We start from the raw sequence: 23,503 nt of genomic DNA, 5'->3' as shown, positions 1-23,503 counted from the left end.
TTCCAGCTGCATCACATGTTTGAGATACTCTGTTCCCTTCCAACATTCTCTCTGAGATCCCTGGACCGCCACAGCTGTGACAAGACTGTTTGTAATGCAGTGATCTCACTCCTTTGAGATAATACTTCATTGCTGGCAGCATCTCTGATGACTTAGCGTGGTGACTTCCACTGTGAAACATCTTCCATGAGTCTCCTCTTGCTTGTCCTTGCAGATTCTGTGGGGGCTTGATCAAAGACATCAAGAGGAAAGCACCGTTCTTCGCCAGCGACTTCTACGACGCTTTAAATATCCAGGCCCTCTCAGCCATCCTCTTCATCTACCTGGCCACTGTCACCAATGCCATCACTTTTGGGGGATTGCTTGGGGATGCTACTGAGAACATGCAGGTGGGCAAGAGCTTTCACAGCCAGCAAATGCAGCATTTGCCTTTTGCTGTCCAGGCAGTGTTTGGGTGCTGGCAAAGCTGGAATTGTTGGGACAATACTGGAGGTTTTCCATGTTTTCACTGCTTTCTGGCTGCTGTGGCTGTCCTTTGAGAAACTGTACAGCTGTTCCTTAAATGGAATAAAAGCAGGCCCAAGAGACAGAGAAGGTCTTTGCTCTCAGTTGTACCATTTTAGTCCAATTAAGTTTGCCAAGTCTGAGTCCTCTGCCTGATTCCTACAAGACCTGGGCTTTGGCCTCTCTGGTTGAAAAAAAATCCCAAAATAATTGGGAAAATGAGTAACACAGGAGAAAAATGTCAGGTCTTCAGAAAGATGAATTTGTAGTGGTGGGAGGTCACATGCTGAGAACCAGCCACATATCCATGGATGAGCTGGATCAATGGCTTAGCTCAGGGTGAAGAGAAGGGGTTCTGTGTTAACAGTGCTGTAGGTGCTTTGTGTTAGTGGAATAATAGGAAAAGTAGGAGGTTGTGTTTAGATAGATTCTGTTTAGCCTGTGCACTTCAGTCAAATCTCCCAGCAATAATTAAGCTCATGATGACAATGACTGAATTATTAATTCATGCAGGTTTCATTAAGTCCAACACAGGAAATGAGGGCACATATCTGGAACCCTGTGATGGATTACAGGCTAGAGTAAGATCCAGCAGCCTGTGCAGTGCCCAGCTCCCCTCCCTCCTGTACAAACAGTTTGCCTTTTCTGAGACTCATGGAAGTCAGGAATGGAGAGGCCTCCAGGACCCACCAGTGAACACTGGGCTGTCATGGGGTAGCAGAGCAAAGCCTGTCTGCTCTGCACAGGGTGCAGTCTTTGAATTAGAGGAGGAAGGGGAAATGTTACCGAATTCCAAATCTAGTTCAAATTCAGACTCGCTTTATTGTGGCCAAAAGTCTCAAGAATACTTACTATCAAGTAGCAAAAAGGCCCCAAACTGCAGTATTTTTGGGGCTGCTACATCACAGTTCATGTGCCTTGTTTGTTGTAAGCAGTGATGTGGCTGCTGCTGGGGCAGGCACTGAGCATGGCCCATCCCTGCTCCCTGTGCCAGGAGCTGCCCCAGCCAGCACTTCCTTCACAGCTCGCTCCTGAGTTTTATGTTTCCAAGGAAAGACACTATTCTTAGCTCCAGACATGTGGAAGAGCACAGGGAAAAGAGAATCCAGATGCTCTGGCCACGAGGACCCTCTCCAGGAGTAAGACAAGAAGAGTGGAGGGCATCAGCTGTGTGAAGGCTGTTCCCTGCCCCGGGATTATTGGGCTCATCCTTCCCAGTCCCCAAAGGCAGCCAGCCTATCGCTTTCCTCAGTGTCACCACTATCCCCTGTCTTCTCAAGGAGGAGAGACCCAGACCTGGATTTCAGTTCTTGCAGTACCCCTGCTAAGCCAGGGAAGCTGCAGCCCCATCCCTGCAGCGTGGGCGGAAGGGAGGACGGCACGTGTGTGCTTGGTTATCCCGAGTAACCCTGGCTCGTGTGGGACCAACACGTGGCTGGGAGCTGCAGGGGAGGCAGAGGCTGCTCTCCCCTTGGGCACAGGGACAGGGAGCACACGAGGGTTATCCCTCAGGAGTGACTCCTCTGCTGTGTCTCTGCAGGGCGTGTTGGAGAGCTTCCTGGGCACGGCTGTCACCGGCGCCATATTTTGCCTTTTGGCTGGTCAGCCCCTCACCATTCTGAGCAGCACAGGACCCGTCCTGGTCTTTGAGCGGCTCCTCTTCAATTTCAGCAAGTGAGTATGTGGCAGGAGAGGGCAGGAATGTCCCACAGGAAGGAAGCCCCAGGCAGGGAATGAGCTGCCTGCTGGTGGGGAAGGAGGGGATTTAGCACACAAAATGAAACGTCTTGTTCCTTGTTGAGATCCGGTGCGATCGCATCGGGGATTTTCCCCAGGGTGCTGCCCAGTGTGTGGCTGCCTGTCTCTGTGGACCCTCCTGAAAAACACCCTTGGCCACTTCAGTCCTCCGTGAGGAATCCTCCAAGAGTTTTCAAAGCAGGCCTTTCGTACAAAGAAATTGGAATGAAGTACTTGGATTTTTCAGTGATGCATTTGTGGTTCATTTTCACAACACGCTGTTCCCTGCTAGGAACAAAAGTAGAAAAACTTCTCATTTCATGATTCATTTAGAGTGTGACTCTTTGTGTGTGTGTGTGAAAAGATCCCTAGAAACACCTTGCAGACCCAGCCATGTGTCTGGCCTCGGGTGCTCCGTGGTGCTGGCACCGGTGACCAATCCTACGGGACACGGTGCTTTTCCACCTGCTCTGTTGGCTTCACAAGTGCTGCAGGGATTTGAGGAGCAAAAGCCAAAATAATGTAGTTTGAATTTTTTGAAGTTCTTCAGTGGTGTGGAGTAAGTGTTCCTGGGTTTCTGCCAGCTGCCTTAAGATGGGTGGGACCTCCTGCCCCCTCAGGCACTGACTCCACATACTTCAGAGTTGTCACTCGGGTCTCATATTTGCATTTTTTCCCTTGTCTTTTTCTAAATCACTTTGTTTCTTACTTGCTCCTTGCCGTCTTCCAGGTCAGGGCTTCTGGCTTCCAGAGAATTACAGCTGGCTGAGCGTGCCAGTCCCACCACCACTTGCTTCCTTCCCCAGAACATGCTGTGGCCTTCCTGGCAGGTCCCTATATCTGCTCCAGTGTTCCTTTAGGCACTTCTTCATCCCTAAAAGCCCCCCTTCGAGCTCTGTGCCAGCACAGCACCTCAGCCTCAAGCGGCAAACAAGGGGCCATTGTTTCCAGGAGGGAATGATGCAGTTGGGTGCATGGTTCTCCACAGCCTGCCATTCCCAGCACCAGGGTTTGTCATAGAATCATAGAATATCTCAGCTTGGAAAGGACCCAGAAGGATCAGCGAGTCCAACTCTCTGTACCTGGCCAGACTACCTAAAACTAAACCAGATGACCAAGAGCACTGTCCAGGTGCTCCTTGAACTCCTCCATCAGGTCAGGTGCTGTGACTGCTTCGCTGGGGAGGCTATTCCAGTGTCCAGCCACCCTCTGGGAGAACATCTTTCCTTTATGTCCAATCTCAGCTTCCCCTGACTCTTCTTCATTCCATGTAGCATCTGCTTTGTACTGATCGTTGTACTGATCTTACCTAATCCAATGTTTTCCTTTATTTCCACCCTCATCTCGTTGCAGGGACAATGATTTTGACTACCTGGAGTTCCGCCTCTGGATCGGCCTCTGGTCAGCCTTCCAGTGTCTCATTCTTGTGGCCACCGACGCCAGCTTCCTGGTCAAGTACTTCACACGCTTCACTGAAGAAGGATTTTCCTCCCTGATCAGCTTCATCTTCATTTATGATGCTTTCAAGAAGATGATCAAGCTGGCAGATCATTATCCCATCAACTCCCAGTTCAAGGTGGACTATATCACACATTACTCATGTGCTTGTAAACCACTAGATCCAGGTAAGGGAGTGTTCACTACCTCTCCAGTTTGTAGGTAGGAGGTGGCCTTTGCTCTCCTTTTCCCAGATAATAGGTAGATTATTCCATCTTTATTGGTTGCCTTCAGATATCCTATCTTAGTCTCAGGAAGCCAAGAGGTAAATTTCACCTTACATCCCAAGTGGAATATCAGTACAGCTGGCCTTCCTGAACTCCTCCAGAGAGCATCATGACCAGTGCAGAAGCTGTTTCTGCACCTGTGTCTCCCTGCATCCCTGTGGCTGTTAGTTGCAAATGGCATTCCTCCAAGAATTGCAGCAAGGGGCAGAAGCCGTGGCCAGGTCGCTGCTGTGCAGATCAGGTCACTGCCATGGAGCTCAGGTCACTGCTGTTTCAGGAGCTGGATTTATTCAAGGCGTTACCCCAGCGTGGGTGGTTCCCACCTCCTGGTTCCATGGATGACAGGGAAAGCACAAACAATTCCTTCCTTTCCAAGAAGGGAGGTGTATCCACAGGGCAGCCTATCTCTGGAGCGTGGGTGTGTGGCAGATACAGCCAGTGTACCTCTGGCTCTGGGAACAAAGGGTTCCAAAACCCAAATCCAAACTGAGAGATGCTGGCCGTACCAGTGGGGAAGTGGGGCCCACTCCTAGGAACCCACAAACAATGGGGAGTGAGTAAGAGGGTTGATCTGTGCCCAAAGTAAACTGCAGGTTATCTCAGCACACCTGTCCAACAGGAAAAGCTGCTGGCTGCTCCCCCTGGGTGTCAGGAACCGGTTCCCTGGGGGCTGGGTGCCTGCCTGCCCTGTTAAACACTGAATCTTGGTGAGCACGAGGATGCTGCTCTGCTTCTGCCTCCACTGGGTTGGCAGAGTGGTTTCCTCTTTGAAACTGGGACCATGGAATGGTCAGTGCCAAATTGGAAGTCTCCATTTCCCATTGAAGCACTTGCAGCTCTCCAGACATCCAAGTGAAAAAAGTTTATTTATGCAAAACCTCTGCAGGCCATGAGGACAGGGGCCACCAGCCCATTTGCAGGAAGGATTGCATTTCTAAGTGAAATCTCTCTGACACCAACATCAGTCCCTCATTATCTTAAAAACTCTTAATGCCTCTTCTCTGTACCCTTTCCATGGGCAGCTCCACACAGCATGAACTCCTCCTCTCTTCTGTCTCCATCTGCATGACCACCTAACCCTGTCTGTCCTTCCTCCTCCCAGCAAGGCCAGCAGATTCCAACTCCAGCTAAAACCTCCCCCACCTGAGCCTTGCTTTCATAGCAGCCATCCTCACTGGCTGGGCAAGGCTGTTTCTGCTCTTTGCTAACTGGCACAGCTATAACTCATCCAGGGGGATTTCTTTCTCCACTCTGTATTATTCTTGCAGTCGGTCCTCCCACATTTGTGATTCCCAATGCTGCAGAAGCCACAGGGAAGGCTGCTCCTTCTTTCAAAGAAATTATTCCCATCCTGTTGATTTTGATTGTCTGCTCTCTTTTTTCTTTAAGTCAAAACTGTGTTTATGCTGGACACTGAAATGTATTCTGCTTTTTTGGATATCTTTGGCGTTGTGCTTGCATTTGAAATTAATCATTAGGAGTGTTCTGTGGGTATTTAATTTAATCCAGAAATCATTAGAAAAATATTGGAAAGCCATGAAATATTATATTGTCTGTCTGGTGTTTTGTGGGTTTTTTTTTTTTACCATGAACTCATAATATAATCCCAGTTGGGTTTGGGTTATGTTTCACTTAACCTTTTCTTTTTCTGTTTTGTAAGTGACTGATGATTGAGGCTTTTGAGTCTGTCTGAAACACTTGTGACTCACTTTACTGGAGCAAAGAGGTGGCAGACAGCTTGATAGAGTCCAGAAATTATTTAACAATTGGAATTGGTTCTCCTTCCTAACTGTTTCCTGCATCCTGCTCACCATATTGCCTTTTTTCTTTTTTTCTTTTCTCTTGCAGTTAATGGCTCATTACTTAACAGGACAACGGTGCTGTCAGACTATGAGCTGGTCTCTCCCTCCTCTGAGCTGGTGAGTTCCCCTTGGGAAGGCAGGGATCACATGGACTGCAGAGTCTTGCAGTGCCACTCTGCTGCTGAGCTCTGGATAATGAGGAGAAGGAAGGAGAGCTTGATGGATCACATCCTGGGTGGGGGAAGCAAGTTGGGACACAGAGTAACAGCCCCTTTAGTCAAACACCAGCAGGAAAATGGTCTCACCAAACCATTCTATGATTCCATGGTTTGTAGCTTCCACATGATGCCTCCCTGTTCCTCCTGGATACTCTGTCACCATTCCTGTCCCAGCATGGGCAGAGAACACACAGCCTTACTGAAACATTCCCTCTTTTCTGCAGGACAACACCACCATTGACTGGGCAGCTCTGACAGCCAAGGAGTGCTTGAAGTATGGGGGTCAACTTGTGAGTAACAACTGTGACTACGTCCCTGACATCACCCTCATGTCCTTCATCCTTTTCTTTGGCACTTACACCTGCTCCATGGCCCTGAAGAAATTCAAGACCAGTCGCTATTTTCCCACCACTGTGAGTATCTCCTGTCACCCCATCAGTCTGTCTGAGGGCACAGGTCAGCCTTCCTTTTGGAGTTGCTGTCCCACACAGAGGGAAGGATGCTCTGCAGGGAAGGCAGGTTGCATTGGTTGGGTTAAGAGTGCAGCTGGTTGTTGGATGTGGTTATCAAAGGTATGCCTGGGATCGCTCCCAGTGGTTCTGGGGAGCACAGGTGAGGCAGCAGAGGAGCCAAGAGGAGCTGTAACCTGTTTGGATAATGTGATGGGGATTTTAAAGGTGCTGAAATCAACCTTTCCAAGCTTACAGGCACGTCTCAGGTGCATCTGCTTGTTTTGTCCCCTGGTGAGGCTCCCAGGCCAGGCACTTCCTGTGTGTGCCAAAGCCATTTCTCCCTGAGACTGCCCCATTTCTGGCATTCTGACACACAGGGATTTATCCTGCATGGATGTTTACTGTTCCACTGTGTTACAATTGAACCTCTCTTATTTTTAATAAAAAGGAAACAAATTCCATCCGGGCTGGAATGCAGCTCAATTTATCTGTAACCATGCAAACCCTGGGAGGAACAGCAGCTCTGCAAAGCTCACACAGTTCCAGGCTAGCACAGTGGCCCCTGTCTGCTTAAATTCTGGGGTCTGAGCAGTGGCAGCACTAAGCTCTTGTATTCCAGTGACTTCAGGAGAGCTGCAGTCTTAGGGATTTAGCTGAGAAGCCTGGTTTGTTTTCCTGTCTGCTTAGGCTGACTTACTTCTTGAACAGCAAGCAACATAATCTCTGCCAGTCCTTCAGAGTATCTCAGCTGTGGAAGTTTGTGTTGTTTGTGTGCTTCCATTTAGGCTTTCAGAGAACACAGTAAAGCACCAAGGCATGTGTGGCAAGTGACACTGGGCATGAGGGTGGGCATATTTGTGGGAGAAGAAAGGATGAGCTTGTCATGCAGACACTAAAGCGTGGGTGGAATGGTGTTTGGTGGTGCTGACTCCTGTGGTTGTGACCCCACGTCTCTTTCAGGCCCGGAAGCTCATCAGTGACTTTGCCATTATCCTGTCCATTTTGATTTTCTGTGGAATAGATGCCCTGGTTGGTGTGGACACACCAAAACTAATTGTGCCAAGTGAATTCAAGGTATGTTGTTGTCAGCTTGTTTGCTGGCTTTTGGAAGAGGTTCCTTTTCCCTCACACCTGCCCTGGATGGAATGACTTGCCCTCAGAATGGGAATGCAGGCAGTGGCCTGGAAAAGGCTGGTTCACTCAGAGGGTTAGGGATAGGATGCTTTTTGTTAGCATCATTTTAACTGGCTGATTTATCTCCTAAATTTTGCCTTTGTACTTGGAATCTTTGATTGGTGTTACTGGGAAGGATGAAATTGCCACAAACCTGAAGTGTCTCCCTGAAGCTCCGTTTGCTGGGAGCAAACCTGGCTTTGGGATATCACCTCCCCTGTGCTGTGCCTCTAACCCAAGCTTTCTTTTCCTTGCCCTTCCAAGCCAACCAGTCCTGAGAGGGGCTGGTTTATCCCACCCTTTGGAGGGAACCCGTGGTGGGTGTACCTGGCAGCAGCCATCCCCGCCCTGCTGGTGACCATCCTCATCTTCATGGACCAGCAGATCACCGCCGTCATCGTCAACAGGAAGGAGCACAAGCTCAAGGTGGGTGTGCCTTGTGCCTGGAGCACCTGCAGGGTTTTTTTCCTCCTGTCACCTTCCTCCCTAGTGGACACGAGCCTATTCCCTGTCCCTGGCTGCTGTTCCAAAGCAGGAGAAGTGGCCAAAGGTGCAGGGTGCTGTCAAATACGAGCAATGAGCTGGAGAGATCTGGGACATACCAAGGGTATAGCCCCAGTTGGATGTTATTGAAAGAAGAGCTGATATGTAACAGCCTAAGATGTAGTCATGTTTTTAAAACAAACTTTGCAGACCAGTGCTATGCAGTTTTTCATGCCTGTGGGGTTTTTCTTCCTTTCCCTGCATGGTCAGTTCTATTGAAAAATATTAAATTCCTGTAAAAGAAGAGACTCCCTCCTGCTAACAGGGCACGTTCCTAGTGCTCTGACCCGTGGGAGTAATGGCTCCCTCAAAACACAGGGAGTAGTGGGTCATTATTCCTGCTTCATCAGTTATTGGGAGAGCTGTTGGAAATGGGAAGGGAGCATCTGCTTGGAAAAGAGGAGGATGTTTCAAGTCATGTGGTTGCTGTAAACACCAGGCAAGTAATGTGTAATTTCAGCCCATCCTGAGCCCAGTCTGGAGGAGAGTGTTGAAGTACCAGGGATTGGGAAAGGTTTCTTGTGCACAGTGATGACTGCTGGTTGATGGTTTAAAAAAAAATCCCTCAGAATGTCCTTGTTTGCCAAGGATGTGTATCTGGGCAGATAAATTCGATATTGTTCCTCAGAGGTGGCTGAACAGTTTTAGATCTGTCTCCTGCACCTAAGCAAGCAGACACAGCATTTTCTTAAACACTGTAGGAAAACATTTGCTGTTCTTCCCCCATGAAGAAGGGGCCCCTCATCTCCGCAGCTTATGAACCACTGAATGTGGTTTTGCTGTCAGCACTGGCTGTGCTTTTTTAGTAACAAAGTTACAAACACTCCAGCAAAGTACTGTTTGATGTAAAAAATGTATTCCCTGCTTCCTTTGTTATGGTGTGAGTATGGTATTTTGTGGAACCGAGGGTTCCCAAAAGCTCCATCGTGTCATTCCACACCAGACACCCCTTCTATAGACGAGATGTGCTGTAGGAAAAAAGGGGTTTTGTTGTGCTCATCCCTTGCTGAAACATTGGCAGAGTGTTGCTGGGTGCCCATCCTGCTGCCAGCAGCCAGCCAAGGTAAGCAGCTCACGTGTGAGGAAAACAGTGAGGACTATTCAGGAGAAGCTGGATGGCTCTCCCTCCTGGGTCATCCTAGGCCTGGATCATTTGTTTTTTCCAATAAAATCAAATTGAATGGGATTTTTAAAAGGTTAATCTGTTTTAAAATAGCAAACCTTAGAGGTTTGTCTGCTGTTTTTCTCAAGATCCCTTTTCTTGGTGGCTCTTTTGTTTCTCCATTTCTTCTCTTGGCACTTGTGACTGCTGGATTTCCTGCTTTATTTCATTGAAGGATTTTAAAAATAGAGGATCAGAGGTGTTTGAAAAGGAGTCAAGAGTGAGGGCAGCTTTCTCCTTTGGATAGGGAATGAGGCTTCAGCTGTTCTTGCTGCACTCCTGAAGGATCCTGGGGTTGTGTCCTGAGGGAGATGCTTCCTCATGCTGTTCACAGGGTCCAGTGTATTCCTGGTGTTCGGCTCTGTTGGCCGGGATGTTGCAGAGGGAAGTGCTGCCTGTCTGGTGTGCTTCTGCCCTGCTCCCTAGGCATTTGGAATAATTAAGCTGAGGGTTGTTTGTCCCCCTCCACAGAAAGGTGCTGGATATCATCTGGACTTGTTCTGGGTGGCCATTCTGATGATTGTCTGCTCCTTTATGGGGCTGCCCTGGTACGTGGCTGCTACCGTCATCTCCATCGCTCACATCGACAGCTTGAAGATGGAGACAGAGACTTCAGCCCCTGGAGAACAGCCCAAGTTTTTGGGAGTGAGGTATGTCCCACCAGGAAGACCTAATTACCTTTTTTTTGCCTGCAAAATCCTTTTGTAAAAAGAATTTTGTGCTGCTTTCTCCCTATTTCCAATGCCTTGGGCAGGCCCCCATGTGCCTCCTCCAAAGCTTATTTGGCCACAGCAGAAGCTGTGTTCCTTGTTAAAAGAATTAAATTTCTTCTAGATTTCTTTATCCAGGGAAATTAAGCAAATTCCCTAGCAAATGTAATGGTCAAACATGCAAACCTGTCATACCTAGTGCAACCAGCTCCACTTAATGAAGCATTTTTTCCTGTGTTTGGTTGCCTTAATTAAGTGGTCTGAAGTGCTTCCGATGGGATTACTCCTGGAAATCAGGCTGCTTGTTTAGGTAACTAGGTGGAAATTTTGTGGCCTCACTTTCAGTGTTCTGAAATATTAGCAGCTATTTTGGGATGTGGGAATCCCTGTGGGTGCTGCTGAAGGCACATGTTGAGCACCCCACGAAGGTCTGAATGATTTATCTGGCTGTTGGAGTGCTCTGGGCAGGGCTCACAGTGTGTTACTGGTGTCAGGGTGGAGGGCTGATGATTTATTGCCTCTCTGCATGCTCTGAGTACGGCTGTGCAGGGAACTGGGAATGTTTAACCTGTAAACACGCTGCCCCAGGCTCACTTGCAGTGCTGTGTTGATCCCCAAACAGTGTAACAAAACCATCTGGGGGTTTAAAACCCAGGTCTTGGTCAGGATCCAGCCACCTGCCTGATGCTGTTGGATAAAAAATGTGGCTGCAGCAATGAGTTTTGGGGATTCCTGTTGGTGTTAAGTACTTGTGGTCCTGACTCTGTGATGTTGTTTCAGGGAGCAGAGAGTCACTGGAGTCATTGTCTTCATCCTGACCGGGGTGTCTGTCTTCATGGCTCCCATCCTGAAGGTAAGGACTGTGTACAGTGCTTTTGGAAGCTTAAATCCAGACCTTCTGGAAGGAAACCACCAGCATGGTTGTAGGGTGCTGGAATAGTGACCAAGTTCAGGGCTGGGGTTCTTGGGCACTGTGGTCTTGTTAATTTATAGGTATCTCTCCATGTTTGCCTAAGGTTAAGTTCCATTTTCTTTTATGATTGCTTTTATGATTTCTTTTATACCTCCACTGGGCCTCTGTTTTATGGAAAACATATTCTGGATAAAGCTCAGAGTATGGCAGACTTGTTTCTGGAGGAAGCAGTGCAATTAAATGGCATTTCTTCATCTCCTGAACCTTTTTTTCCCTGTGAGTTTATCAAAGGCTCTGTGCAGATGTGCTACTTGATGGACCATTGGATCTATAGGTAGGTGGCTGTTTTCCAAGACCAGAAATTCAGTGGCATGTAGCCACGGAGAAATGCATCCTTAGTGGATCCCCAGATTGTAGAGGGAAACTGGAAAACCTGCTTATGCCTGTCTTGTGGAGGATGCTGCCTTCTCTGGGGACAGTGCCAAGCAGGGACATGCTGTCCAGCAGGAGATGGCAGCTGCAGGAGCCCTTATCCATGGATCCCTAGGCTGGTGGCACGAGCAGGGGGTGTCAGACCAGCGGCACCGTGGCTCCTGACTGTGGGACCGAGCAGATGGGTGTCTGCAGGAGCGTTTTGGAGGCTGCAGATGAGAATTTGGAAACCACAGGGCTGTGAGGCACGGTGCAGTGTGAGTCTGAGATGGGAGGCAGGCAGGGAGCAGTGACACTGCCCGTGCAGGGAGTGGAGAGAGTGGCTTTCCAAGCCAGTGTGTTCCTGTTGTTCATTTCTAAGGCTGTTTGCACAGCTCCAGTTTTGGTGTCTTGGGTAGCAGTTTCCACCTCTGCACAAACAGGCATTTCTGTGCCTTTAATGCCCAATTGTGATAATGCTGTTTTTTAGTTTATGTGACCTATCCCTGCAAGATCTCTCTTCCTCTGATCCACGGGGGTCTGTTACTTCCCTTGTTACTGCTTCAGGCAGTAATTATTTGTCTGTGCTTCCCCTAAGACAATGTGTGGGGAAGATCCTGGCTGGAGGACGCCTGAGGATAAGTCAGCATGCTGCTGGCCCACGTGCCAGCGGGAAGGACCTGGCAGGATTTCAGGACCTTTAGCAAATTCCAGTGGCAGGGTCCTGCTGGAGAGAGCTGTGCTGCTAAATGCATTGCAGAACATCTCAGTCTTCTCCTGCCAGCGGCAAATTGAACGCTGACAATCCCAAATTTAATAAAGCAGGCAATGCACGGAATAATCCCAGCTTTGTTTTCTGAGGGCTTTGCGGTGGTTATGCTGGTTTTGGATAGCGGTGGTGTTCCTGCTCAGCCAAAGCAGATCTCCACAGAAACATCCTTGGATCTGCCAGGAGGGGGACAGACACTTTCCTATAAATACAGTTAGAGTCCTGTTGGCCCACAGCAGCTTTGCTTGGAGCTCCCAAGCCAGCACCCCCAGGGAATCAGCAGGGAATACTTGGCCAAGAGAAAGGCTTCCAAAGTGACAGCACAGCTTGCTGCTCTGCAGGCCTAAGGCACTGAGGCTTCACCTCATTTGGGAGCGATCTCCAGGATTAATCATCGTGGAATGGTGAAATAATATTCAGACATTTCTCTTACTTTTCAAAATCCCCATGGAAATAGATGGAAGGGGGGGAGAAGAGAGCAGTGAAAATGAGCTATAAAGCTCAGCTCTTGCTCACAGCAGCTACTGTTGTGTCGTGTCTCATCCCTCAGATCCCGTGAGGGCTTTGAATCCCGTGGTCACCCACAGCTTTGGGAACCACCTGCCAGCTCCCCGTCCCTCTCACATCGGTGTTGGCAGACCCCACGCTGCAGAAAAAGCATTTACCTTCAGATGGGAAATAGCAGTGCAGCTCACTCCAAGGAGCAAATAAATCCAAGAGAAGGATGAGATAGCAGTGAAAAACCTGGTGGGAGGTGATGGGCAGTGGGACTTGGGAAGGAAGGAAGGATTTAGGCTTTCAGGTGGTGCTGGCTGGGTGACTCTGGTGCTCACATGCCCCCAGGGAAATGCCTGCTGGGGACTGTGAACAAGGATGGGGAATATGCTAAAACACTGCATAGCTGCAGCACTATTTGTCTCTTCAGTGAGCCCAGTGCAGAGGTTGGGAGGGGAGGGTTCCCAGCAGGAGTGCTGGGAGCAGCAGGCACTGTGGCCTGGCCACGGCTGCCATTCAGTGGCAGCCCCCTGGCACTGCACGAGGGACGGACCTTTGGAGCTCATTCCATCCTCCCTGGGCGCCAGGAAATCCCACAAAGGCCATCATTCTGTGCTTTGTTCCTGTCGTGCCAGGCTGCCTGCCCAATTCTGCAGTGAGGGACAGCAGGGACTCATTCCAGGGAGCCTGTCTGGTGCTGCCCTGCACCTTCCTCACTCCCAAAGGGAGATGTGCCCAGTGTGGAGGAATAGACAGCACTTAGCACTTGGAGGGAGCAGGAAGTGAGGTTTGAAAGGACACATCCTAGCAACAAAGAAGGGAAGTCATAGTCCTGTATTTGGGAGTAGTTCTGGATTAATGTGTGCCAGAGATGGAGCAGGCAGAGATTGGGTTGCCATGACTGTTGTTGCTGAGGTGAGGCTCCAAGGGAACAGCCTTTCTGCATGGATTTGTGTGGCTTACTGAGCTGGATATGGCATCACAGGATTGCTTCAAATGGAAAAGCTCTCTAAGATCACCCAGTCCCACCAGCACTGCCAAAGTCACCACTAAACAACGTCCCCAAGTGCTGCTTTTCAATTCCTCCAGAGATGGTGGCTCCAGCACTGCCCTGGAAGGCCTGTGCCAGGGCTTGACAACCGTTTGTATGATTGTGTTTCCCTAATGTCCCACCTAAACCTCCCCTGGCACAGCCTGAGTCTGTTTACTCTTGTTCTGGGTATGCCACAAACTACAGGATCATGCTGCTTTCCTTCTTCCCTGCCTTCTGCTTCCAGTCACACCACAAGTCAGAAGTGCAAGGCAGTTTGAAGCTCACTGGAACACGTGTGCCCACCTGTTCCTTAACTTGCTGAGTGACTGGCAAGTCACCCAGCCTTGGTTCACTGGTTCTTGACAAGATGTGTCCAAGTCCTGGTGAAGTGAGAAAGCGTGATGGCACAGAACGTCCTTGCGCCTCTCGAAACACAGCAGAAGGATTGACTGTTTATTCAGCTTTATTTTGTTTTATTATTTCTTGGCTTCATTCCTCCGTGTCACCCACTGATGGGTGCAGTTTGAATTGCTGGCTGGGAGTGTTGTTAAGGTGTGGTGGCACAGGGGGACGTTGTTCACCTGGGCTCTCCTGCTCTTGTCCCACAGTTCATTCCCATGCCCGTGCTCTACGGCGTCTTCCTCTACATGGGAGTTGCGTCCCTCAACGGCGTGCAGGTGAGTCCTCATCCAGCACAGGGCTTCTCCCACAGCCCTCCAGCTGTGCCCTTCTCCTTCACTGCCTCTTCTTCCTTCCCAACAAACCCAGGAAGGGTGGCAGCTGTTGGAAAATTTTCCACAAGCCTGGGTGTCCTGAGATGGGGGTCCAAGGGAGTGTGGCCAGGTGGGCACAGCCAGTGCCAGGGGTGCTTTGTGATGACCTGGGTGCATCTTTGGCAGCTGGGATGGGGTTTGGAGCAACCTGGTCTAGTGGAGGGTGTCCTTGTCCCCATGGCAGGGGGGTGGAAAATGAGGATCCCTTTAGGATCCCCTCCAACCCAAACCATTCCAGGATTCCACGGGCTTCTGCCCCAGCCTGGGCTCACTCCCAGGGTAGTTTGGGTCCTCTGCCACAGACTGAAGGCAAACAAGGAGGATGATTTATGGCAGTGGGGTTACTCCTCAGTGCTAACGAGCAGGGACATTGTTCTCCAGGGAGGGGAAGCCAAGCCCCTCTCTTTGTCGTTGAGGAAATCTTACGTAAGGAGCCATTCTCATGCCCAGCGCCCGTAGCTGGCCCAAGGAGGCTGGAAGTGGTTTTGTTGCTTTCTGGCACCCTGTTAATTGTGGCCTTTCTTTTTCCTTTTGGGTCGTGCCCTAAGGGGAAGGGACTGTCTGTTCTGTGAGCCCCAGAATTCCCTCAGGCTTTGTGTAAAACAGCTCCAGCTTCCATTCACTGTGTGGGTTCCGTCTGGTCCCGGCAGTGGGCAGTGAGCCCGCGCTCCACCGGGGGACAAGGAGAGGATTGTCCTGCTGGCCCTGGGGCCAGCTCTCCTGTGGGGCATTTCCCCTGCTCCCAGCCCAGGTGGTGGGGGGACTGGGATCAAGAGTGTTTGTTACTCGATGAGAAATGCCCATTTTGGTTTAAGTCCCAAGTGCATGCGGTCCAGCACAGGGCAAAGGGGCACTGCTGGGAAAGCTGCCTGTCTTCCTTGCTCTTTGCTGAGGTGCTGTTCTGGTTTTTGGCAGTGCAGTATGTCTCTTGACCTCTGCTCCTGATTTATTTGGGGAAAACAAAAGAATTCTTCCTAAAGGCTGAATGTCTTTCCTTGGCAGGAGCAGGGAAGGGGAAGACAGCAAAAACACCCCAGAATGTGATGCTGACCCTGGTTTGGGCATTCATCTTGTTTTTATTCCTTTCTGTGCATCCTGGGTTTCATTGCAACTCCTCTTCATTTTCTGTTCCAGTTCATGGATCGTCTGAAGCTGCTCTTGATGCCTCTAAAACACCAGCCTGACTTTATCTACCTGCGCCACGTCCCTCTGCGCAGGGTCCACCTCTTCACCTTCCTGCAGGTGGTGTGCCTGGCCCTCCTCTGGATCCTCAAATCCACCGTGGCTGCCATCATATTCCCTGTCATGGTAGGTGATGCTCTCCTCCACATCCCTCACTTGGAGCACAGCCTGCTCCTTCCCAGCTTGTACACTCCTGTAAATGTGTAAATCCAGCCCCTCCCTGTCTGAGTCTCTGGCTCAGGCTCTACCCATGGCACTCACCTAGGAGTGCACGGGGTCACTGTGGCCGTGGCTGCTTTTCCATAAATCCTCTGCAGGAACACGAGGCTCAGAGTTAATTTTTTCCCCAGGAAGGTGTAGTTAGTGTTGAGCATTCCTGACTGCCAAGGTTAGGTTTTCTGTGGGTTCTCCTTGAGCTCTGTGAAGCAAGGAGAGTGGCATAGTTTTTCTCTTTAGGCCACTCTATCTATCAGATAGAAAATGTCTCCCTGGCTTTTAAATAGCACAAATTGACAAAGCCAAGAAGGAGGCTGAGTGCTGAGAGGGGTGCCAAAGGGAGGGAAAGGGAATGTCTCTTTTCCTTGAACACAAGTAAGAAGACACTGATGTTGTTTAGCATCAATGGGTGATTATTCACATTATTGCTGGAGCTATAGGCACAGTTAGGCACTCTGACTTGGAGATGGGTCAGACTTCTGCAGAGACAAAGCTTTATGAAACTCCTGAATGAATCTTGGCCCCAGGTCACCTAATTTCAGGTTTAGGGACAAGTAAAATCTCAGTTGTGAGGGCAGGTAGGAGCTGCAGTGCTTATTTGAGGGAGAGGAGGGAGTGCAGAGCACAGGTAAAGAACAAGATGGTGAAATGAAAAAAGATGGTGCAAGTAAAAAAACCCTCCAAATGTTCCTGCTGAGACACATGCTCCTGTAAAAGATGTTAAAAATCAGTACTTCCCACTGGCATTCCATTGCAATTCCACTGCCTGTTGCACTTCTGTTGGAAGCTGAATCTAAAATCACTTTTCCCAGATTGGAATCTGAGTGGAACCCAAGGCAGACTCGGGGAAGGCACAGCCACAGCTTGAAGGAGCTGGATACCATGGCAAAGGCTCAATTTTCTGCACTCACGAACAAAAAGCTGTGAACTTGCAGTTTGTGAGAGTTCAGCCAATATCCAGCTCCCTGTTTATTTGGAGGAAAGGCATTTTCAACACAGTAACTCATAGTGGGATGATCATGGGTGTCTACATGGCATCTTTCCACCCCCGAGTAATTCCTCACGTCTGTAGTCGCATCCCAAGTTACGCAAGTCAAAGCTTGAGATCTTTTCCTGGGAATTGTTTGTGCTCTGGATCATGACTGCTTGGGACAAAGTTGTCCTTAAATGCAGCCTGTTGGGAATAAGTTACAGCATTGGAAAAGCCTGTGTAGGGTCTGAGTGGCCTCTGCTGGGGGTGTCAGACACAGTGTCCATGTAAGCACCCCTTTCAAACACATCCCTTCCTTTTTTTCCCAGTGCTTTCATCACAGTCTTGCACAGAACAGGCTTTTACTCCAGTTTCCTGCTGCCACAATCCCAGTCAACTTTATTCTGCAAACTCTGGGAGCATGGATTGGCAGTTGTCTGATTTCTTAAGAGCTCAGCTGGGCAAGTGGAGAGAAATAAGTCAAGGTTTTATTACTCAGGCTGTCCCCTGACCCTGCCTCCAAAAGTAAATGACAGCACTCATTTCTTCTCTATTTATTTAGTGGTAGAGGAGTACTGGGTGATTGTGATGCTGTTTTGTGCCCACTGCCTCTGCATTTTTCTGACATGAGGCAGTCACAGCACAACCTCTCAAGCTGACAGACACGTCCCAGGTGTTCACCAGCTTCTCTGGATGTTCATTTACAGCCAGAATTCAAGAGTGTGGGCTTAGGAGCAGAACTGAGAGGAGTGTGCAGTGTTCCAAATGAAAGGGAAAATGTGACTGGGAATCCCTCTCTGCCTTTGCAGATCTTGGCCCTGGTGGCAGTCAGAAAAGCCATGGACTACCTCTTTTCCCAGCATGACTTAAGCTTTCTTGACGACGTCATTCCAGAAAAGGACAAGAAGAAGAAAGAGGATGAGAAGAAGAAGAAGAAGAAGAAGGGCAGTATGGACAGTGACAATGATGATGTAAGGAGCTTCCTGCTCTTGTCCCATTCCTTGCTAGGTAGCTGAGCCCTGGCACATCCCGTGCCCTGCCCAGTGCCGAGGCCGGATGTTTTCCAGCCACTTGTGGAGCTGACAGCTCTGTCTTTTGCTGCTGCAGCAAATGGGTCCCAAAGGAAAACTAATGCCTACACTGCCTTCCCTTTTCCAGCCTGTGGTGGGTGGTTTGTGCATTGCTAGGAGTGAAATCACACTTTGCAAGAGCACCAGGTACCTGCTGAGATGTCATGCCCCTTGCTAGATTGCCTCTCATCACCCCTCCTCCTCCAGCTTCCCTCCTACGCCTTTCTCCCCTTCCTTGTCTCTTACATTTTAGGAGGAGAATGCTTTTCACCAGCAGCCCTGGTCCTCCTGGGTTTCTTTTTTTAAAGATATTTTTGTAATGGCTCTTTAGGAAAGCACAAAATAGATGTGATTTGTCATATTGCAGGAAAAGCTGCTTTGTGTTGGTAAAACTCATCACCTAAATGTTTCCTGAGCACCCGTGCCCTCTGCAGTACACTCTGGTCCTACCTCAGGTGGCAGCATGCCCTAAATAGTGAAAAGTGACCCAGCTGGACCAGACCCATGTGCCTTGGACTGTTCTCTTTCTTCCTGTATACATACATATATATATGTAAGAAGAAGAAACATAGTTTTGGTGCCTTTAAATGTTCTCCTGCTCGGGTCTAACACAAATCCTTGGCATTTATGTTGAAGTGCTAAACACACTCTGTGGTGTAGGGAGAGGTAAGGTCACCTGAAGCTGGAAAAGAATCCCATTTTAGCACAGCAGGGAAAACAGCTGGGAGGATTGGCTTTTAGCTGCCTGTCCTGTCATTCCTCCAGTTCCCAGGGTGAGGGTTTTCTCTAGCACCTTGGAGCAAACCAAAATGGGATTAAAAGAGGCTCTACTGAGAAATCCCCTCCTCCTGACTGGTGTGAATCCAGCAGAGTTGTATCCTGAGCTGTGGCTTCCCTCTCTCCAGTATGTTTTAAGATATTTCCTCTCTCCCCAGGCTTTTCCTGAATTCCAGGTACAGTAATTAATCTAATGGCTAAGACATTTTATGCAAAATATTGCTTCTTAACTCTTGCTGGTTTTTTTCAGCACTTGTTTTTACCAGCTTCCTGAACATACAGCACTGGGCATTACTGGTTGGATTATTTTCACTTTGCCTTCCAGAAATATCCACCCCCAGAATTAATCCTGTGGGATCTGGGGGGCAATAGATGGATCCGAGTGCAGCCAAGGGAACTGCTGGCTGTTGCTTGTGCTTTATTTGAGTTATGCTTTTCCCTCAGCCTCATAAAAGTAGTTCCAAGGAAACACCTTGCTGTTGGAGTATGAAATAAGGCACTGGATATTAGTTATGTTAAAAAATAAATTAAAAATAAGAATAATAATCCAGGGAGAGCCATTCTCTGGCCCTCCTTAGTGTTTTCCTGCCCTGACTGGAAGGTCTCCTCCCTCCACCCTGGTGTTGTGGGTCTGGTTCTCTTCAGGAACCAAGATGTCCCAACATTTCTGGCAAATCCCACCTTCCTGCCTTTGCCAAGTTAGGCAGTATCAGCCTTTCCTTGGCTATGAGGAGTTCCCTTTATTTTTTAAAAAAGCAAACCAATTCCAAGCACATCCTGTGAAGCAGAAGCAGGTGGGTGATGGAAGGCAGCGGGGTGCAAAGTCCTGCTGGTGACCCCAGCTTTTCCCTGTGCCTCATCCTGACCTGGCTGCTGTTCCTCTGGCTGGGCCAGGGGTACAGAATTCTTCCAGGGGCTCTGGAATTGAGGAACCAGAGGTGTAACTGAGACTGGGTTTGACTCCACTTGCATTAAAGAGGGAGCTGAGCCAGTCTGATGTAAAGAACCTCTGCCACGTCATAGCTGGGCCCTGTAGAGCAATTGGGAACAACCAAGGGCTTTTACAAAAATCCCAGCAGGAAAAAGGGCTTGGATGAGCTTTTCCAGCAGCCAGGGCCCTGCTGTGTCTGCCCACAAATGCATTTTCCATCTCTGTGTCCTGCAGCCGACTCCAGGCACAATGGGATGGTGCCTTTGGAGGCGATGGGGTGGGAAAGGATTTATTACAATTTACAATTCCACAAGATGATTATCTCAGTCTCTTTTATTTTTGGAGTATGAGGGTATGAAGAGAAGTGGGGTGCTGTGGGGAACCAGTGGAATCCATCAGGCAGCTAAACTGGAGGATGCTTTTCTCTTTTTCCTTCTTTTCTTTTCCCTGTTCCTCCAGAACTAAGTGAAGGATAATTTTAATGTGTGGCAGACGATAAGAAGAGGGAGAAATGGGAATATTCTAAGACCTTTTACACGTTTCTTTCACAGTCTGACTGCCCCTACTCAGAAAAAGTCCCAAGTATTAAAATCCCAATGGACATCATGGAGCAGGAACCTTTCCTAAGTGATAGCAAACCTGCCGACAGTGAGTAGAACTAAGCTCTTGCATGCCTGCTTGACTGACCTGCACTACAAAAATATATCTCTGTCTATTTAGAGTGATTTCTTAAAGTTCTTTTTAATCTTTCCTTTTACTTCAGAAGTATTCTCTTGTTATTTTTTTTCCCCCCTCTCCTTTTAATTTCCAGGCCCCTGCTTTATGACAGATTTTGCTTTTGTGAGCTTTTTTTTTTTTCTATCTTTGCTGGTTACAAAATCAGTGTTGTTCCTTCTGGTGCCTCCAGTTTAAGTGCTTCTCTCCAGCTCCTGACAGGTCTCCTGGCCACCCACTCTCTCCTCCTCTCCTCTCCCTCTCCCCCTTGGTGTTAACCTGCTGATGGTGGGATTTATTTTCTTTTCCACTGAGCCTGGTGTTCTGGATTTGCAGCGCTGTCCTCTCACTGTTTGTTCCTTTAGGTGCCAAGCAGTTGCAAAAATCAGCATTTAACAGAGCAATTAATTATTTGTGTCATTAAAGCTGCACAGGCAGAGATCAGTTGGCCATTAACATATTTCCCTTCTTAGGTGGTTTGTGCTCTTCTTTTTGGTTTTAATTTCTCATGTTAATAGCTGTCATTGATGAATTTAATCTTTATTTTCAGTCATTCCCACTTGACATTTTCCTCTTTTAAGTGAGGAATCACAGCTGACCTTGGTGTTTTTGCCTCTGGGATGACTTTTTAACATACTGAGGGTGTCAGTGCCCTTTTCTTCTGAGGTGGGAAGGGAGAAAAATACAAACTGAAGTAATAAATTAGTGCTACTGCCAGGCCAGTGCTTCCTAGGAGCAGGAGCTAAACCCCCAGATCTTGAGATCCTTACATTATCCCTCGGGCTTAAGAGCTGGGAGGTGTTTTTGTGTGAGTCTCTTTCCTTTTGGTGGCATACACAGGCCTCAGGGAGTGCCAGGCATTACCCTGTGGCTTTTAGCTGTGGAAACCCTTAGAGATGGGGTTTATAAAACAAAACCATTTTCTTGGCTATTTGGATATCTTCAGTGTTTTGCTGATGTCAGCATGTCATCCAAAATCAGCTACAGGCAGCTACATACCCTCCTCATTCCATGTTTTTGGTACATTCCTGATGGAATATTGTTACTTAGGATTTGAGGATCAGATGCCTTTATTCCAACATCATAAGGGCTAAAATAGTTAAGGAAAAGGTAGTTCTGCCATCAGCCTGCTTCCTGGGATGCCCTTGGAGATGGAACAGAGAAAATCAGCCATGGGCTGAGCTGTATTTGGTTTGTGTATTGATACATTTTTATAATCCAGTATTTTATTTGATGGTTTTTAATTATAAACAATGCAAAATAAAAATCTAAACTTACTAGGCTGCTGGAATAACACAAATGAAAGTGTGATGCAGCAGCACTCTGGGGTTGTGCTGGGATGTAACTGTGATCCAGAGTACATTCCTGGCAGTACCATTAAGAGCAGCTTTCCTGCAGCAGGAGCAGGAGCAGGAGTGCCATTCCCAGAGAACCTGGCTGCCCTAGGGTGAGCAGGGAGAAGCCAGCCTGTTTCTCCCAGGGCCAGGGGTGTGGCAGTGGGAGCACAGGGTGACAGAGGGGTGTAGGTGTGAGGTAAGTGCCAGTCCCCAAAGCGGGGAGCTCTGGGGAACGGGCACCCCGAGGGGTTTTGGAGGGGAGATGGGAACAGGGGGTTCCTCAAGACGCTGTAAATGCATCTGGCACTAACAGGACACGAGCCTGGCCCAGAGGTGTGGGTTGGAGGAGCTGAGGCAGGGCTTGGGGTGCAGTGACACCGAGGCTTTCTTCCCCCAGGAGAAAAATCACCAACATTCCTTGAACGCCACACATCGTGCTGATACAATTCCCTTCCTTCAATCACACGCCATGCCAAGGTAAGCACCCAGAACACAGCAAGTTTCCTACAGGGAATTCTTAAAAAACACTTGGAGAACATTTCCCTACACGGGGTTGCTGCTTCCCAAGGTGATGATGAACAAGTTGCTTCCATAGTTCTTCCAGCCCTGGCAGGGTGTGGGATGGGGAGTGGAGAACCTGTGGGAGACCTGAAGGCTCCACTGACACCCTGGCTGCAGCTCTGAGGACTGGTTTGGGAATCAGACCAGGAAAAAGATGTGGAGCTACTGGGAGGAGCCCAGAGGGCTGTTGCCAAGGGGAATAATCAATTCTTCCATATCTGTGGTGGAAAATAGAGTAAACAAACTGCAGCAAGTAATAATTGCTCTGAGTCCAGTCCCTTGGGGCCAGCTTGAGCCTCCCAGCACCGTGAGTGGGATGTGGACCAAGGCAAGTTTATTCCTCTGAAACATCAAAGATGTGTCTGTGCTTACAGGTGTTGGACAGGCACTGAAATTCATCCCAGTGGCAATGCCCAGATTATTTCAGTGGCAGCTGAGGGGCTGGGACATTCTGGGGTGAAACACCAGGATGCTCCATCCCTGCAAGTGTTCCAGGCCAGGTTGGATGGGTCTTGGAGCAGCCTGGTCCAGTGGAAGGTGTCCTGCCCACGGCTGGGCATGGAACTGTGTGAGCTTTTAAGGCTCCTTCCAGCCAGGTCCCTTCCAACCCAAGCACTTTGGGATTCTGTGAGGCACAAGTCCTGGATGCTGGGAGCTCCTCAGGCAGTGAGCTGGGTTGTTTTGCCTGCTGCTGTGAGCTGTGTGTGGGCCTTGCCTTAAATCCAGCCGTGTCATTCCCGAGTGCTCGCGCTGCACTGACCTTGTCTGTCTTCTTCTCCACAGCCCTCCACGAACTCCAGTAAAAGTTGTGCCTCAAATTAGAATAGACCTTGAGCCTGAAGACAATGGTTATTTCTGGAGGAGCAAGGGAACAGAAACTACTTTGTAATCCGTCTGTCTGTCCGACCTTTTACAAATTCATTTTGTCACTAGCCAAACGTTAAGAGCTCCCTGCTCCCAGCAGCGAAGGTAATGCAGGTAATGCAGGTAATGCAGGTAATGCAGGTAATGCAGGTATTCACAGCTCTGTCAGAGCTGACCTCCAGGCTAATTCCATGTCTGCTCCCACTGCTTGGGACGCTGGAACGTGCTGCTGAGCCTGACGTGCTCTCACCTGTAGATGAAAGAGAAGGTACTTCACTCCCAGCGCAGACAGACCGTTGCCATCGCTGTAGCATGTTTGGAAACGTCCCTTTCCTATGCAATTTTTTTTTAAAGAAACACTTTAATGGACTTAATCCATCAGGTACATGGAAGAGTGTTATTTTCCTAGATTATTTTGTTTAAATTATGGGGGCCTAACCTACGACTTCTTTTTTTTTTTTT

General features: G+C 48.8%; 1 protein-coding gene across 12 annotated transcripts in view; it reads left to right on the top strand.

Moving 5' to 3' along the window:
• The window catches only part of SLC4A4 (solute carrier family 4 member 4), a 143,375-nt gene extending 119,918 nt beyond the window's left edge, over positions 1-23,457 (top strand). For 11 of the 12 annotated variants that reach the window (XM_033513343.1, XM_033513342.1, XM_033513344.1 and 8 more), the window contains 15 exons: positions 215-389; positions 2,045-2,178; positions 3,595-3,866; positions 5,814-5,884; positions 6,210-6,398; positions 7,398-7,511; positions 7,875-8,036; positions 9,787-9,965; positions 10,806-10,878; positions 14,255-14,323; positions 15,554-15,727; positions 17,597-17,758; positions 20,117-20,213; positions 22,014-22,093; positions 22,961-23,457. In XM_033513343.1, coding sequence (XP_033369234.1) covers positions 215-389; positions 2,045-2,178; positions 3,595-3,866; positions 5,814-5,884; positions 6,210-6,398; positions 7,398-7,511; positions 7,875-8,036; positions 9,787-9,965; positions 10,806-10,878; positions 14,255-14,323; positions 15,554-15,727; positions 17,597-17,758; positions 20,117-20,213; positions 22,014-22,057 — 1,915 coding nt within the window. In that variant the 3' untranslated portion in view covers positions 22,058-22,093; positions 22,961-23,457. The remainder of the gene's footprint in view (positions 1-214; positions 390-2,044; positions 2,179-3,594; positions 3,867-5,813; positions 5,885-6,209; positions 6,399-7,397; positions 7,512-7,874; positions 8,037-9,786; positions 9,966-10,805; positions 10,879-14,254; positions 14,324-15,553; positions 15,728-17,596; positions 17,759-20,116; positions 20,214-22,013; positions 22,094-22,960) is intronic. The other variant, XM_033513341.1, reaches the window with a different exon arrangement.
• Positions 23,458-23,503: the final 46 nt, after the last annotated feature.

This window comes from Parus major, chromosome 4 (assembly GCF_001522545.3).
Source record: "Parus major isolate Abel chromosome 4, Parus_major1.1, whole genome shotgun sequence".
In the NCBI taxonomy this organism is placed as follows: domain Eukaryota; kingdom Metazoa; phylum Chordata; class Aves; order Passeriformes; family Paridae; genus Parus; species Parus major.
Note: the sequence above shows the minus strand (reverse complement) of the source record. Positions and strands in the feature narration are given on the sequence as shown.